General features: G+C 39.1%; 1 protein-coding gene across 1 annotated transcript; it reads left to right on the top strand.

Moving 5' to 3' along the window:
• Nucleotides 1-14: 14 nt before the first annotated feature.
• On the top strand, nucleotides 15-14,181 carry coq6 (coenzyme Q6 monooxygenase). Its single transcript, XM_008400213.2, has 12 exons — nucleotides 15-389; nucleotides 587-721; nucleotides 2,451-2,509; nucleotides 6,767-6,893; nucleotides 9,653-9,783; nucleotides 9,863-9,970; nucleotides 10,682-10,744; nucleotides 10,837-10,944; nucleotides 11,786-11,988; nucleotides 12,149-12,264; nucleotides 13,388-13,554; nucleotides 14,055-14,181. The coding sequence occupies exons 1-12, from the start codon at nucleotides 188-190 to the stop codon at nucleotides 14,082-14,084; spliced, it is 1,449 nt and encodes a 482-aa protein (XP_008398435.1). The 5' UTR covers nucleotides 15-187; the 3' UTR covers nucleotides 14,085-14,181.
• Nucleotides 14,182-14,421: the final 240 nt, after the last annotated feature.

Genomic DNA, 14,421 nt, shown 5'->3' with positions numbered 1-14,421 from the left:
GAAGCAGTTCTTTTTGGAGCGCTTGCTTGTCAACACAACATGGCTGGATTACAGAGAGGACACAGCTGTCTTTATTAGGACATATCCAAGGAGACGCTTTCTCTCTGGTTGCTGTATGACGGCGTTCAGACTCCCGAACTGGACTCTATACTTTTCTTTAATGTGAAATCAGACTGAAGAGAAAATAATGCACAAGCTCACAAAGGCGCCACTAGTCATAAACGGACTGGGTCGATGTCTTATAACAGAGAAGCACTTACCAGCTGTAAATATCATCAGGAGAGGTTTGGTGTGTTCAGAAAATAGGACAGATTCTTCTAAAACTGAGGTATATGATGTGATTATATCCGGGGGAGGGATGGTTGGATCTGCAATGGCTTGCTCCCTAGGTGAGTCTGACTTGTTATTATACTAATTTAGGCAATTTGTTTTTAAATAGACTCATTAAAGATCTCCATCCCTCTAAAAAATAATAACAGCATTGGGAAATGTGTCTGCACCACATTATAATCAAACAGACTTGAGCATATGTGAAGGCTGTTATTTTCATGCAGGCTCTATAATTAATATGATACAATTCTCATAGGCATGGATCCCAACTTGGCAGGAAAGAAGATTCTGCTCCTAGAAGCCGGCCACAAGAAAGTAATGGACAGAGTGCCTGACACCTACAGCACCAGAGTCAGCTCCATCAGTCCAGGATCAGCCACACTCCTCAGCGGTACAGTAGACAGTTTAACACAAAGGAGTCAACCTGATATTTTCTATCTTATTTGTCTTATTCTAAACATGTTGTATGCTGTGGGTGTGTGTGTGACCTTTAAATGGCCCCACATGGTAAGTTAGGGATCAGACATTCAGTTACTCAGGCTTAGCAGGGATCAGTCTCCTGACAGCCAAGAGGTTTTTCTGAACACCGCTGTGAAGGTTAAAGCCAGGAAAAGTGAGGATCGAGGAGTTAAATCTGTTGGCCATTTGATGCCTTCATTTTCTTCTAAAATATGCATTTTAAAAAAATGCATGCATATTTTCAGATTTTCTATTTCTTCGCTCTTAATAATTTGCATTTATCTTAAATAGCAATAGGCTGCTTATAGTCATTTTAATAAGCTGCCATTGAAAATACTGGAGGGAATAGAGTTTTTAGTTACTGTAAGATGCTTAGAATAATGCAGTCATTCATCCATTACTGCATACTGCTGGTCAGCTGGCTGAAAAAAGGTTAATTCTCCTTTCCCTTGCTTACAATTATAACAAATTCAGGTGTGTGAAATGTCTCAGTCATTAATACCAAGAACCTTTGTGTTGTTGAAACTGTAGGAGCACCGCTCCTCAATAAACCTGGAATTGGCTAGCTCTGATTGAAACTTCTGTTAAACAGCTAACTGCAGGTTCTACCTAATCAGATATCATAACAAGCAACTCTACATATCAAAATCAAAACAACAAGAATTTAATCCTATAGTTAACCCAATTGTAAACACCCATGTATCTTTCCATTCACCCCTCAACACAGTCTTCTGGTTATTCCAGACAGAGTTGTGGGGGGAACAGGTGCATCAGGGATACCCAGACACCTCTCACACCCAGCAAGACTCTCCGGCTCATTCTGGGGAGTCTCAAGTCATTCCAAAGCAATAAAAGATGTGCAGTTCCTTCGGTGCATTTTGGCCTGCCCTTCGGTCTCCTTAACAAAATATTCTAATACAATTTTAAAATAATAATGAATATGTTCAGCTTTCATGTTTTAATTAAAACAATTAGATTGTGTTATACATAAATTATTGTGTCATAAATTATTGTGGTAATGCTGTGATAACTTGAAAATGTGATCAATTTACAAAAGGTTATCCTCAACATGTGAGAATCCCTTACTAGCCGAAGACAAATCTTAAATAATCTCCTCGTCTCTCCAGTAAATAGTATATTAAACATTGAATGCAGCATTTTTTTTTCTAAATGATTCTTTATAGGGTTGTTGGGATCAAATTGTATTTGCTTTGGGCTACAAGTTGTCACTACAATATTTGAAATAAACACAGTTGTGCAAGGTGGAGGAATGCATACAAAACGCTGTATAAATGTGAAACATTGTTTAGCTTTGACCTTGATTCCCTCCGCTGGCACTTATGCAAAATATAAAAGGTTAACCAATAACTTGTTTATGGAACCACTATTCTTCTGGCTTCTTACTATAAACATCATATAGTCATTTTGAATATAATTAAGATGTTCTGCATCTACACTTCTTTATGATGTAGCAAAAGAAAACTTTATGACTGTTATAAAGTTTTCAACAAGGTTGGAGAGTTTCGGTATCAAATTTAATTTTAAACCTGTGAACCTACCATTACATTTTTATGTCTTTTTGATAGGTTTCATATTTTTAGTTGCAGATATTTTCAGGAGTATCTTCTAATGTAAAAAATATATATATATCTTTTTTGCAGGTATTGGAGCATGGGAGCAAATCACAAGGATGAGATGCAAACCCTATAAAAGGATGCAGGTACATTTATATGTTAATTATGACAAAACATTGTTGATTTTATTTATGTAAGAAAATGTTAGAGGCAGTGCCCTGGAATAGTGCTTATTTTCTTTAAGTCTTTCTCATTTTATTACAATAAAATTACATGTTTCTTTGTATTTCACTGCAATTGACCAGGGATCTGTGGGGCCAATTGGTCCAAAATGACATAGCATTGAGCACTTAAATCTAAATGTCAATTTTAACAGCTTTTCAATATATTTTAATGGTATAATGGCATAAAATTTTAAGACAAAGGTGAAGAACTTATCTTTTGTTTAATATGTTGCTACGTTCTGAAACCTCAAAATAGAAATAAAATTCTGATTCTTTACCAATATTGTTATATTGTAAGTATTTATAAAACCTGATATTTTTACATCTTTTACATTGCATTTTTTTCAAATGTTGGATCATTTGCAGCTCAAGATACATTTATTTATCATGAGTAATAGTAAAAATGACTCTGGGTAGTACAGGTTGCTGATCCATGGGACAGAAGAGCACAATGAAACATATAATTGTGAAGTGGAGAGAAAATGACAACATTGTTTTTCAAATAAAAAAAGGTGTGGTTTGCATTTGTTTTTAACTCTTTACTCTGATACCCATAAAATCCAATGCAATCAACTGCCTTCTGTGTTATTAATAAATAAAGTTCATCTGTGTAATTTAATCCCAGTATAAATCCAGCTGTCGGTGAAGATCTCAGAGTTTTATAGAGAACATCACGGAACAAACAGCAACATGAAGACCAAGGAAAACACTAGGCAGGTCAGGGCCACAGTTCTGGAAAAGTTTAAAGGATGGTTAAGTTATAAAATAATATCCCAAGCTTTGAAAATCTCACAAAGCTTGTTTTACTCCACCATGTGAGAATGTAAACACTGTGACACAATTACAAAACCCACAAGGACATCTGTGAGTGGTAGAAAACTAAACATGCACTGAAGTTACCACCTGGTAGCATGGTGGAAGGAGGATGATGCTGTGGGGAAGCTGGCTAGGGTGGGAAGATGAATGGAGGTAATGCTGGACGAAAATAAGATCCGCCCTGTAATACATTTTGTCAGTAGAGACTCAGATGGAGGTTCACTTTCTATGGCCCTAAAACAATGGCCCTAAACATACAGCCAAAGTAACACTATGGCTTTATGTGTTACAGCTACAGTAACATATAATCTGTGTTAACACAGATTATATGTTACGACATATAATCTGTCGTAACATATAATCTGTGTTAACACAGATTATATGTTACGACGGCTGTAACACAGATTATATGTTACTACTGCTGTAACACATAAAGCCATAGTACATGTGTTTAGTTTTCGCTAAATACTATCTGGGAAAGATGTAGCCAAATCTAGAAATTCTGAAACACAGGAAATGATTATGAGACTTGTTTAATTTTGTCAAACATAAAAACATGGATAATAATGTTAGGTTATAGAGTCACAAGGGATTGGTGTACAAAACTACAGTTTTGAGCACAAACTGTGGGTGAGAGACGGCCTGTGTTTTCAAATAATGCTATGTTAAATTAATATGCTGCTCGATGTTCAATTTAGTGCTATTTTATGTTGCCATAAAGTTACAATTTGTAGCATGTGTTATATCTTATAATATTAGAGAAACATTGCTTGCTGAAATAGATTATTTATCGACGAAAGTGTAACCAGAGAAGTAACACTAGTAAAATTCTCTGTTTTTCATACTTTAAGGAGCCGCTTTGATGGCATATTTCTGTTTTTGTATAAACAGTATATTCCGTAAAACAGTGAAAATGCATCTCTGTTAGAGATATCACTTTCACTTCAAGATGGGCCATCTCCCGAGACCAACAGAGTAGCGAGAGAACGTGTCAATTTAATTTTTTAACGCAGTTACTCTCCTTCCTTTAGGCTGCTGTGCTTTATTTTGACTTTCAAAAAAACACAATGTGTAAATATATCCTCTGGTACGTCGTGTACCTTTGCATGTTGTATAAATAATTATGGTGGGGCGCCATAGCCAAAAATCACAGGAGCGTTTTTGGTCCCATTTCAGCCCTGGCTCCACCAAAACACCTGAACCAAAAAGACTGAATTACCATTACCTTCTTGGCATGTCAGCAAGTTTCCCAAAGATTTGTTCATTAACAATTCTTTAGATTCTGGTATGTTGGATCAGGGATGCATCCAATTGTTCCAAGAATATTCATAAATAGGTCAGGTATTGGAGCATGGGAGCAAATGTAAAATTTTAGCAGTCACTCTCCGTCCAGTATGACTTTGCTTTTGCGTTTTTACAAAGAAGACTGGACAAAAATTCATATTTGCAATGCATTGACTCATGGGAGCGCACACACCTTTCAGGTTTTTATTTCTAAAAGAATAAAAATGCGATGTGTTGTTTCCCTTCCACTTCACCACTATGCACTGCTTTGTGTTTGTTTATTACAAGATCCCCCCAAAATACATTAAAGTTTATGATAACAACTTTACAAAATGTAAACAAAAAATAAAGGAATGTAAATACTTTTATATTCTGCTACTGTGTTGTTTTGTTAAATACGTATTTAGAAAAGATAGCTCTCCAGTTGAAAATATCTCTGTAATGCAAAATATCTCAACAAATTTCCTTGTTATGCAACTTTAAATTTCCCTAATGTCTCCTCCAGACTCTGTTTTACTGGCATACTATATGTATTTCTGTCATCCATAAGTTGTAGCACTGTACAATTAGTGGAGAGAAAAATCTGTAACATTCAACTTGTACTCATTCATTCAGATTAATCAGCAGGCAACACAATGCAGCATCATATAATCATGTATACGATATGTAATTGTTCGCATTAAAATAGCAAAAGGTGGTTTCATGTACCATGCATTTCGCTCATTCCTTTGGGCAATTTATGCCCCTTTTTCAGGAGCTCTGCTGCGCCTGTGGCACCCTAAATGCCAAAGAACCTGAGTTATATTTAAAGAAGGCCAATGTTGGGCACATTCAAAGCGCCGAATGGTTCTCTGACTGTGCAAGTTTTATTTATTAAAGCCATGTTTTCTATGAAGAGTAACTCATTTTGATGTTTCAAATTGTTACCTCCTCTCCACGTCTTCTAATTATGAAGATTCATGTGAACAACGACGAGAAGATGAAAGATTAGGAGAGTGGTTGTTTGCTGCAAAGTTAACCCACTTTACGGCTGCGGGCGCAGCCTCAGTGCCTCTTGTCAGATGTGGTTGCTGTGTACCAAACACTTGACCGCAGGGTTTCTCTTTGGGTCCAAGATGTCATCATGCATTGCCCTACAGTTATTATAGTAGCGTACCTCTCCCATTATACCTTCACTCTTCTACCACTGTTTTGGCTTGTTTGCCACTCAAATTTCAGTCATATACATGTCAACCATAGAGCTGGAAAATATGCAGAGAAGGTCAGCTCTAAATAGCACGCTTTCCCGCTAGTAAAGGCTTCCTGAAATGTCCACAAGGCACTGAGAATTTTGCACAGGATGCAAGAGTTTTCCCACATTTTGTTCTATAAAGTTCTAAGAGGGAATATTCTCTAAAGCTTAGACAAAAAGCAATAACTTATTCAGCTCCAAAGCTCCATCATTTCACCAGCATTTAACAAAACCAAAACAATTTTTGGGCTGGTCTCAGTAAATCTTTCCTCCCAACCACTTATCACAAGTTGCAAACCAACTACCATTAGTGGTTTTACTGTGGGGTATATCCCCCTACTTTATGGCAAGTTGAAAAAAAAGTAAAAGCAGTGCAGCAGCATATTACTGCAGAATGATGGGTTTTTGTCACCATAGTCACCGTCCAGGAGAGGATTAACCTTGTGCAAACACTTTTCACGCCCTCATGTTTGACTCTACCGGGGTTGGAGTGACATTAGCTTAAAATTATAACTCATTATGCTGCTTTTGGGTTGTGAACAAATATTGACTTACTCTGTAACCTTAACAAACATGTCATTTTTTATTTGTATTTCCTAGTTAGTGTTTGGCAAAAACAAATCCACACCAGAAATGTAATTTGGGCTCTTGGTCCCACAGAGCGCCATTAAGATGTAGACAGCTGTCCATCGTTGTGACAACTGCTAACTTAGCCCTCCAGCTTTGATGTTTTTAGCCTAACCTTAATGAAATGCCGCATCTCCCACTCCAGCTATAAATAGAGAAAAGAAGGGATGCATTCAGTTTTTAGACTTGCAGACCAAAGGCATAATGAGTCTCTCATTTAGGTCTGGGATGCCTGTTCTGATGCCCTGATCACTTTCGATAAAGAGGACCTGCTGGACGAGATGGCATACATTGTGGAGAATGACATCGTTGTGGCTGCGATCACCAGACAGCTGGATGCGATGCCTGGTGAGTACACAGTGGGAAAAATAAGTATTGAAAACATTGACATTTTTAAATTCACATAGGTCTGTAAGAATCGACATTATCCACACATACAGAGGCGACAACACAAATAAGCCCAAAATGAGAAAGCAGATTGATACAGGGAGTAGATATTAAGCACATAAAGAAAATGAGGTGGAAAAAGGTAAATATATCTGAAGCAGTTTTTCCATAAGAAGAATACTTAATGCAGTAGCTGCACAAGCTATATTATTTTTACTCTTATACTTTATGACACACAAAACTACAAATGAATCGTCCTTATTGTCTCCAGGTGCATTCTGGGTAAAGCTTGTCACCATTCTTATTGTCTCCAGAATGCACCTGGAGACAATAAGGACGATTCATTTGTAGTTTTGTGTGTCATAAAGTATAAGAGTAAAAATAAAGCCAGTCATATAGCACAACATTTTATTCAATATTTTACACTGCTGGAGCTCTATTAAAGTTTTCTATAGAACATTTAGACAAATCAGCAAAATACTGGTAGAATAACTCCCCTGAAGAGGTTTTTACTATTAGTAAATGTAGTTAAAAAATAAAAAGTCATCCAGAAGAAGATCTTAATGTGCAGAGGTTGAAAGATGGTTGAAATTGATTGATTATCCTCCCACTTCTTACTAGTCCTTATTTTGTCCCCTCAGTCCTTAATTACTCAATGTTTTTGTTACATAGTGCAGTTTGCTGTTTGTCACTGTACTGTGATTACAATGTGACGGAAACTGAAGTCAAATTCCTTGTTTCCACCTGCTTGATTCTGTTTCTAATTAATGGCTTAAATAAAGCTGACTATAAATGTCTTTCTTTTGGTTAGATATGAAACTGTGGGCAACAAAATCTACATTTTAATAGACTTTTCTGGGCTGTATGGAGACAAGAATTGATCAACATTAAATAAAAGATGAGATGTCATCAAGTGTTCAGGGAATATTCTGGTGAAATGAGACCAACACTGAATTCTGCACACATTGTTTGGAGAATGAATGACAGGGTACATCACCACAAAAACCAACCAACAGAGGTTTGGAAATGGGGACATTATGGTCTGGGGTTGCAGTTTACAATAATGTACTCACAGACTTGATGTAACTGAGGAAAGATGAGTGTAGACCTTTTTGATGAGACTTTGAAGATGAAACATGGGTGGAAACTTAGCAAAGTCCCCAAATTAATGTCTAAGGAGACTAAGAAGAAAGTAAATCTGCTAAAACTACCTGACTTGATCCCAGTTTTAACATTAGGAATAACTAAGGCATAAAAGAGGCCTGAAGAAGATTAAAACTTTCAAGACTTTTTTTGTGTGTGTGTGTGTGTGTGTGTGCGTGTGTGTGTGTGTGTGTGTGTGTGCGTGCGTGCGTGCGTGCGTGCGTGCGTGCGTGCGTGCGTGCGTGCGTGCGTGCGTGCGTGCGTGCGTGCGTGCGCGCGCGCGCGCGCAAGAACACATCAAAATCACACCAGTAATGGATGAGACTAATTTCTCCAGGCAGGAAATGTCTGAAAGCTGACTAACAAAGTCTTTCTTAATAAGTATTTAACCAGTGGAGACATGTTTAGTACCTTTTTTTCTGCAATAAATGTGAATAAAACATGAAGTTCCACACAGTAGCAAGATTTTCTCTCCAGTTTGCTTAATGAGCGTTGATTTTGGCACCATCTGAATCCCTTTCTGTCCTCTGGTTTTATTTGTCTTCTTTCTCTATGAGTGTTTTTAAAGACAAGCTCTTGGAGCCATCCATGTTTTTCCTTCAAATTCAATAAAAACTCACATTTTGGGAGTTGCAGCATCTCGGCACCCTCTGAGGACACGTGCATTGGTCCAGTGACCTATTTAAAGTTGCCATGTGCTCCTAAGGTCTGCCATCCCTCCCGACACACACAGTCACTTACAGTGTGTGGCTCTGTTGACATCTGAGCAAATAAAAACTCTCTGCTATGTGCTTGACAGTTTAAATGGCATATTTATAAACAGTTTTCAACATTTCACACCAAACGGCAGGCATGTGGTCGCGGCACGTTTTTTGCCTCATGTGCCTCGCATGTGTCCCTGCTCTCATTTTAGCCTTCACAATGTTATGCTGAAGATGCAGTTACATGCAGAAAAAAAAAAAAAAAATGCGGTCCCCCCGCCAGCTGTTTTCAATGTAACCATGCGTTCCGATCAGAGAAAACCCATATTTGACAACCGTGTTGCAGGAACCAGTAGCTGCTCTGCGGATGGGTCCCGCTCCAAGTCAGCACGAGCCAGAATCCTTCCATGTGTGGGATGTCCAGATGCTGATATTTTTGGGAAAAGTGGCAGCTTTAGTGCAAAAATCTAAGACGCTGGCAGCATTTCCAAAGTGCAGAGTGGCGTGCTTGTAGGTAAACACTATTAGTCAGTGTAGTGCGGCAGGCCAAGGCCATTAAGGAGATTGTCAAATGAAAAGCCTGGCAGTTACCACGCGCCAGCGAGGAAAACCAGTAGTGTTTTATGGGGTGGTTTATAGATCTTTCCCCACTTTGGCTGCAAGATAGGCATTCTTTCACTTTTTTTTTTCTTTTCAGTAGCAAATTACTGATTTAGTAAGATGATGCATTCATAAAGCCAATTTTACCCCTTTTGATGTGAGAAACTCACACATTTTGTAGCTGTAATTTCAGTAACAGTTTTCTTTTGGCTCCTTGTGTATATGCATATATATATGTATATATAGAAGTCACATGTTCTGTGTTCTTGTTGTCAGAAAACGTGCAAGTTAAGTACAAGTCTAAAGTGGTGAAGTACACATGGCCAATGCCTCATCACGCAGCCGAGTCCATCCCCTGGGTGAAGGTCACTTTGGCTAATGGAGAAACTCTTCAAGCAAAGCTGCTGGTATTTCAAACTGAACCATACAAACAATTACTATTTTTACATCCTTTCCTTCTGAGTTTTCTACTCTTGTGTTTTGCAGATTGGTGCTGATGGGCCAAATTCAATGGTGAGGCAGAAACTGGGAATACCCACAGTCAAGTGGAACTATGACCAGTCTGCTGTGGTTGCAGTGCTACATCTGTCAGAGGTATTATTACTTTTTTAAGGTTTGATGTAATAAGCCAACATAAAGCTTCATAATTATAATACATGGTTTAAACGGGACTTGTTATGCAAATTCACATTTTGCATGTTTTCATGCTTCCATTTGGTTCTCTACTACTTCTAAAAACAGCCCAAGTGCCTAAAAACACAGGAAACCGCTTTTTGGCAAGATGTTTTTTGGTGTCTGGAAAATGACCCGTTTCAAAAACCTCCCAATAAGTTACATTCAACAGGCACTGTTTCATAGCAACCCAGTTCATTGAGCAGCAACCTGTTCAATGAAGCATAATAAATCTAATAAGCCTTAAGTAAAAATAAAAATGTCGTGTGCATAAATATGCATATATTACTCTTTATTATGATAATCATAAATAAAATCCCATCCCATCCAGAGGTCATCCAGTTAGTAAATAAAATCTACAATATCTCAAGCTGTTTAGTCCATCTTCTTAAAATTGCAAGTTTTTCTTCCACAGTTTAGATAGGAGATCCAAACATCTGGAAGGACACCCAGTCAAAATTCAGAACTAAATTCAATTGAAAATTTGTGGCAAAACAAGTGCCTACAGCAAACCTCAACTTTTAACATTGTGTGTGGTCGCAACACCCTGAAATGTGTCAAAGTTCAGTATTTTTGCAATGTATCTTTAACATACATTGCAGCAAAACTAATACTTTGGTTTGTGTGTTTCAGCCCACAGAGAACAATGTTGCCTGGCAAAGGTTTCTCCCAACTGGACCCATTGCTATGTTACCGGTAATCTTTCTCACTTTTAACAGTCGTAGTTATTTCTTGAAAAGTATCCACCTGTTGCAGAAGTATCTGATGATGCTGCTATCTGTGTGTAGCTTTCTGACACAAAGAGCTCACTGGTGTGGTCAACCAGCCATCACCTTGCAGAGGAGCTGCTGGAGCTGGACGAGGAGAGCTTCGTCGACGCCATCAACTCAGCCTTTGTGAGTCTGGAATAGATTATGCTTTATTGATTACGAGGGGAAATTGCCAATTTGTTGACTCCATCCCAGGTATTAAATATTAGTGAACACAATAAGCTATATAAAACTTATAAAAAAAGATTTATAGGTGTGATATTGTAATTGAAATATGACTAAATATAAAAATAAAGAATCAAAATAAAATAATAAGCATTCACGTGGAAATATACCCTAAATCTATAAATTTGTCCAGAGAAAACTTAGACCTAACAGTCTCACTTCTGTTTTATTTACAGTCAGTATTCAGGTCAGTCAGTGAGATGTTGCGACATTTCTGTCTGTGCGTGGGGGGGATTCTCCAAACACCTGCATGTTGACCTCTTTTTGAGTGACTCACACAAACATCTTCGTTGGAGTTTGGGCCAAAACCAAATAGAATAATAATAATAATTTCCCTGCAGGATTGATATACCTTTGTGTGTTTTTTCTACGTTTGGGAGAACCTCCGTTTTCCCAAGGTGGCTATTTTTACTCGCCTTCCTGATGGATGGGGTCACCACGACTGAGTCACGCTTGGTTTTAAGCCTGGTTTGCTAATTAAACCTGTGGTCTTCCAGTGTCGACCATTACTGCATGGAATGTTTTTCAAACAGAGCTAATTCAACTGCACTGCCTGGCCGGCATCTTCTTTCAATTAGCCGAGCTCCTGAGGCCCTGCCAAACCAGTTAGTTAGGAAGGAGGGGGTGGTAGCTATTTTGCTGGCCTCAAGTTTTTTTTTTACTCCCTGTGTCAACTCGATTCTCTGTCCACTCATGAGAATAATGCCTGTTTTCTGTCTCTGTGTGAATATGTCTGTGACAGTGGAGCATTGAGAATCAGTCAGACCTAATTGAGACAGCCGGCGCTTTGTTCCGGGGCGCCCTGTCAGCCATTATGCCTTCCGCCGGTTCACCACGACAGCTTCCACCGAGTGTGGCGGGGATCGGCCCGAAAAGCAGAGTCATGTTCCCGCTGGGAGTCGGTCACGCGTCAGAGTACATCAGGCACAGAGTGGCTCTCATCGGGTAAGACGAGGATGCTCTGCACATCACAGCTTCGCACCCCCAAACAAATCTGCTTTTTAAAGGTTGCGCCTGTTTTTAGCTTCTTTCTTGTATGAAAGCATGAAATATTGACTGTCTGTGGAACAGCATGATGTCCATGATGGTATGTTTGTGTTTTCAGAGATGCAGCACATCGTGTCCATCCGCTGGCAGGTCAGGGAGTCAACTTGGGTTTCGGGGATGTGGCTTGCCTCACACATCTCCTGAGCCATGCAGCTTTTAATGGGAAGGACCTGGGTCAGTGAGAACTTCAAACAGACAACAAGTGGTTTGCTCTGAGCTAGTTTCCATGGCCGCTGTTCCAACCCAACGTGTAGTACTAATCTTTAAAAAGAAGCAGGTTTTCTGGCTTTCTCATTTTTGTCCTGTTACTGCCACTAAAGCCAATATATTGGATTGAGAATTTATTGAACAGACCAACACAAAGTGGGGTATTACTCTGAAGGAGAAGGATTTCTGGTTTCCAAAAGTTGGTGCAAATAGAAATCTGAAATATCTGGCATATCCCCTTTACTCTAATACCCCTAAATACAATCCACTGCATCAAAATACCGTTGGAAGTCACAATAGAACATTAGTTAACATGATGAAGAAATAACACAGCAGACAGATCATAGATAAAGTTGTGGAGAAGTTTTAAGGTTGCAAAACAATATGCCAAACCTTAAACACCTCACAGAGCACTGGAGGAACTGCACAAATCATAGCTCAGGTGGAAGAATCTGTTGACAGGACACCTATTAGTTTGCACTCTGCAAACCTGTTCTTATGGAAGAGTTGCTAACAGAAGTAAAAAAGAAAGTGGCTGACAGAAAGCCACAAGAGATCTCGAGTTTCAAGAAAAACACAATCCATTCCGGGAAAACAGAAACGGTTAACGTGGAAGAATGTTATCTGAGCAGATCAGACCAAAATTGAACGTTTTTGACCAACATGCAAAACTAACACTGCTTATCACACCTTCCCTGCAGTGAAACGTGGTGGTGGCAGCAGCATCCTGCTGGGAAGCTTCAGGAAAGATGGATGGGGCTAAATGCAGGGTTATCCTGGAAGAAAACATGTCTAACACGGCAAAAGTCTTGAGACAGGGGTGAAGGTTCAACAACCCTAAATGTGCTGCGAAAGCTACAGCAGAGTAGTTTACATCAAACCATATTCATGTTCTAGAGCGGCTTAGTCAAAGTCCACACTTTAAAAGCCAGCAGGCATTGGCAAAAATACTGAAGGTCACAAAAAGCAAACAAACAATCATTATATACCAAACCGTTAAAATTTTGCAAGCTTCCACCTGACTGAAAACTATAATATGAGCAAGGCTTATTCTCTGAAGTGCTTTAACTGTAAGATTTTCTGCACACAGGAGCCATACAGCACTTGTTAGAATACGAGACGGAACGTCAGCGGCACAATTTGCCCATGATGACTGCCATTGACCTCATGAAGCGTCTTTACTCCACCAACGCAGCTCCTGCGGTTCTCCTACGCACCTTCGGTCTGCAGGCCACCAACATGCTCCCGACTCTAAAAGTAAGCTTCCACTTCTACTGAGCCAACCTGAGAACGTCAACCACCTGTCAAGCCAAAAGCTCCGCCCATTCTGTGGCCCCACCCTCCGCCCTCTGTTCTGATTACATGGAGCTTTACTGTAGCCGTGTCTATAATTTTAAGGCCTCTGAACCTACTACTATAGCATCTAAGTTTAGCCCCAAATTTAGTGTTACCAAAAGTGTGTGGGTGGGGTGCACTGTTGGCCCCGGGGCAGCGGACAGTGGTGTTGGCTTGCGTTTTCACACTCCTTTTTATTAGTGACCGCTCATGTGAAACGGCTTTATTTCCTACTAAGTGATTCAGACCGACACGACTGTAACTGCTCAGGAAGGCGTTTCACTATGGAGCCGCTAAGTTAAAAGTGACATTTTCTTCCATTTTAAATCCTGCGAGTTCACGAGTTTACAGTCGGCGCGACTCTGTCCTAACACGCATCTGTGAAGTATGTTTGTAAAATTGTCCCTCATCTCCTCTTTCAGGAGCAAATCATGGCATACGCAAGCAAATGATGCACCTGCAGGGACGTCGTCATCAGTCTTCTCTAAACTTTGAGCTTTAAAAGCTGTAAAGATGAATGTAAAAATAAAATAAAAGCCTCATTATGTATGTCTTCTTTGTGTGTGATGTTAAAGAAAATGAATCAAACTACAGGGTCTTCACATTAAATTAGTTATAATGTATGTCAGTAATTTTAGTTCAAAATACAAAGCTCATATTGATCATTGTATACGGAGAGATACATTTTAAGTGCTTATTTCTGTAAATTTTTGATGGATTCACTTTCTCCGAACATTGGAGTATTACATAAGAACATACAAAAGGGTTTCTAGTAGACAGCCTACTGAC

The sequence above is a fragment of the Poecilia reticulata genome, chromosome 22, assembly GCF_904066995.2.
Source record: "Poecilia reticulata chromosome 22, P_reticulata-male-v2, whole genome shotgun sequence".
Lineage (NCBI taxonomy): Eukaryota > Metazoa > Chordata > Actinopteri > Cyprinodontiformes > Poeciliidae > Poecilia > Poecilia reticulata.
The sequence above is the reverse complement of the archived record's forward strand: the minus strand, read 5'-3'. Positions and strand labels throughout refer to the sequence as shown.